This window comes from Sphaerodactylus townsendi, unplaced genomic scaffold (assembly GCF_021028975.2).
Source record: "Sphaerodactylus townsendi isolate TG3544 unplaced genomic scaffold, MPM_Stown_v2.3 scaffold_1508, whole genome shotgun sequence".
Taxonomy (NCBI): Eukaryota; Metazoa; Chordata; class Lepidosauria; order Squamata; family Sphaerodactylidae; genus Sphaerodactylus; species Sphaerodactylus townsendi.
The window spans coordinates 4,908-8,029 of NW_025950077.1; the positions used below are offsets into that span (position 1 = coordinate 4,908).

Consider the following 3,122-nt stretch of genomic DNA (forward strand, 5'->3'; position numbering starts at 1 on the left):
ATTACACAATTGTTCTCTATTGCCTGTGATTCACTCGAGCAGAAAGACAATAATTTTTCCCGCTGTCTTTTTGGTATTGGATGCATTTTGTTGAAATCGATAAAGAATCTAGAAAAAAACTGTGGAATAATTATGCTGCTTTAATGTTCCTGGTTTCTCACAAAGGTCTGCCTTTTACCTTCCCCTAGACCAGCCCTCAAAATGCTCTCTAAAACATTTTGGGCTCACTCCACCTTCCCTAAGCACCACCCTTAAAATTTCCAGGGCTTTGTCAAGACCATGCTGGCAACTTTACTCCTGTAGATTTCTAAGAACGGTTGGTATCACAAAATGCAGGAGGCACCCTCTCTTCCCGCTATAATCTTTTTACCTGTGTCTGTCCTTCCTTCCTTCCTTCCTTCCTTCCTTCCTTCCTTCCTTCCTTCCTTCCTTCCTTCCTTCCTTCCTTCCTTCCTTCCTTCCTTCCTTCCTTCCTTCCTGCCTTCCTTCCTTCCTTCCTTCCTCCCTCCCCCCCTCCCTCCCTCCCCCCTCCCTCCCTCCCTCCCTTCCTTCCTGCCTTCCTGCCTTCCTGCCTTCCTGCCTTCCTGCCTTCCTGCCTCCCTCCCTTCCTTCCTTCCTTCCTTCCTTCCTTCCTTCCTTCCTTCCTTCCTTCCTTCCTTCCTTCCTTCCTTCCTTCCTTCCTTCCTTCCTTCCTTCCTTCCTTCATTCCTTCCTTCCTTCCTTCCTTCCTTCCTTCCTTCCTTCCTTCCTTCCTTCCTTCCTTCCTTCCTTCCTTCCTTCCTTCCTTCCTTCCTTCCTTCCTTCCTTCCTTCCTTCCTTCCTTCCTTCCTTCCTTCCTTCCTTCCTTCCTTCCTTCCTTCCTTCCTAGCCAAGTCCAACTAAGCAAGATTAGAAGACGAAAAAGAGTTTGGATTTCTACCCTGTCTTTGCAACATGATTTTAAAAACTGCCCATTTTATCCCGCACAGGAATAGGGCAATTGATTTCCCCGTAATGTTTGTTCCACTTTTTCCCCAGCGTCCATCACGAAGACATGAGCCGACCAGATGGAAGGGGAGAACCTCACTACGGTGACTGAGTTTATCTTTTTGGGGTTGGCTGCCAATCCAGACATGAAGCTTCTCCTGTTTGCTGTCTTCTTGGCGGTATACGCCACCACCATGGTAGGCAATCTTTTGATAGTGAGCCTCGTGACTTTTGAACCTACCCTACACACTCCTATGTACTTCCTGTTGGGAAATCTGTCTTTCCTGGATTTCTGCTATTCCACCGTCACTGCTCCTAAGATGCTGGCCGGCTTCCTGTCGAGGACAAACTCCATCACGTACGGCGGCTGCATCTGCCAGATCTTCTTCTTCCACTTCATTGGAGGCATCAAGATCTTCCTCCTAACCATCATGGCCTATGATCGCTATGTTGCCATCTTCTACCCATTACGTTACACAGTCATCATGAATGGGACTCTCATGGGTGGGCTCATGTGGGCCTCTTGGGTTGGGGGTTTTGTCCACTCCATCGTCCAAGTGGCCATCATTGTTGGGCTGCCATTTTGTGGCCCCAACGTTTTAGACAATTTCTACTGCGATGTACCGCAGGTGGTCAAACTGGCTTGTGCCAATACTTTTGTGGTGGAGCTCCTCATGGTTTCCAACAACGGCCTGGTCACCTCCATGTGCTTTGTGGTGTTGCTGGTGTCATACTCCGTCCTACTGGCCAAGCTGAGGGCAGGTTCCGCACCAGGCCGCAGCAAGGCTGTTTCTACTTGTGCCTCTCATATCACTGTGGTATCCCTGATTTTTGGGCCCTGCATCTATATTTACGCCCGTCCCTTCTGTAGCTTCCCGACTGACAAAGCCGTCACCGTTGTCTACACTCTCATTACGCCAGCCCTGAACCCGTTCATTTACACACTGAGGAACAAAGATTTCATAAGTGCCCTGGGAAAGCTCCAAGGGAGGAAGCCGAAATTAAGCCCTTGATCCCAGGTTGCAGGTTGACCGTGGGCTGACCGCTCTCTCTCACCTATCTCACAGTGCTGTTTTGAGGCTAACATGGAGGATGAGAAATGGGCGTTGTCGGCTGCTTTTGATCCCCACCGTGGGAAGAGCAGAGTATCAATATCTAAATAAATACATAAAATCTAGACTTTTCTCAATAATGAAATAAAGCATTTCAAACAAGTTTGTTCCCTTTACAATTGCACAGTATTGGAGTTCCCTTAGAGCCTCATCCAAAAGAGGAGGAGGAGGAGGAGGAGGAGGATGAAGCGGCGGCAGTGGTGGCGGCAGAAGAAGAGTTTGGATTTATATCCCATTTTTCTCTAAGTGACCTTGGGCTAGTCACAGCTTCTCAGAGCTCTCTCAGCCCCACCTACCTCACAGGGTGTTTGTTGTGAGGGGGAAAGGGCAAGGAGATTGTCAGCCCCTTTGAGTCTCCTGCAGGAGAGAAAGGGGGGATATAAATCCAAACTCTTCTAAGTAGTCTTAAAGCAGCTTATAAACACGTTTTCCTTCCTCTCCCCACAACAGACACTTTGTGCGGTAGGTTGGGCTGAGAGAGTTCTGCAAGAACTGTGACAAGCCCAAGGTCACTCAGCAGACTTCACATGGAGGAGTAAGGATACAAACCCGGTTCTCTGGAATATAGCCTGCCGCTTATGAGGAGGAGTGGGGAATCAAACCTGCTTCTCCAGATTAGGGATCACCTGCTTTTAACCACTACATGACACCGGGTCTAAGATGAAAACAGTAGTTAGATGTCAGTTAAAGGGGGGGGGGGCAGGGAAGAACACAGGAGGGAGGGAAATGGGCCTGCTTGAGGCACTCGTTGAAATATGGGCAATTTCCCATAATTCCCCCTCACTTTCCTTAGGTGTTACAGACTCCCTAATTTGTTCCTTTTGACAGCAAACTTTGTGGTTCCAACTGAATTAGGACTAGAGTTGGGCCAGTTCCAAGTGCGGGGGGGGGGCAGAGGGGGGGGGCTGGGATGAAAGTTATTTTTTTTTACAGATAACCTTTAATGGCATGAGTAAGAGAGTTCCCAGAGTCTCTCCATCTTCTGCACATCACCAGACCCTCTCCTTGCGTTCTTCTTCCCTCCCACCCATCTTTATGGCTCCC

The 3,122-nt window shown here is 48.8% G+C and overlaps 1 protein-coding gene across 1 annotated transcript; it reads left to right on the forward strand.

The window, feature by feature from the left end:
- Positions 1-1,046: 1,046 nt before the first annotated feature.
- On the forward strand, positions 1,047-2,014 carry LOC125424928 (olfactory receptor 4D5-like). The gene has a single exon (XM_048482363.1). The coding sequence runs from the start codon at positions 1,047-1,049 to the stop codon at positions 1,977-1,979; it is 933 nt and encodes a 310-aa protein (XP_048338320.1). The 3' UTR covers positions 1,980-2,014.
- The last annotated feature ends 1,108 nt before the right edge of the window (positions 2,015-3,122 follow it).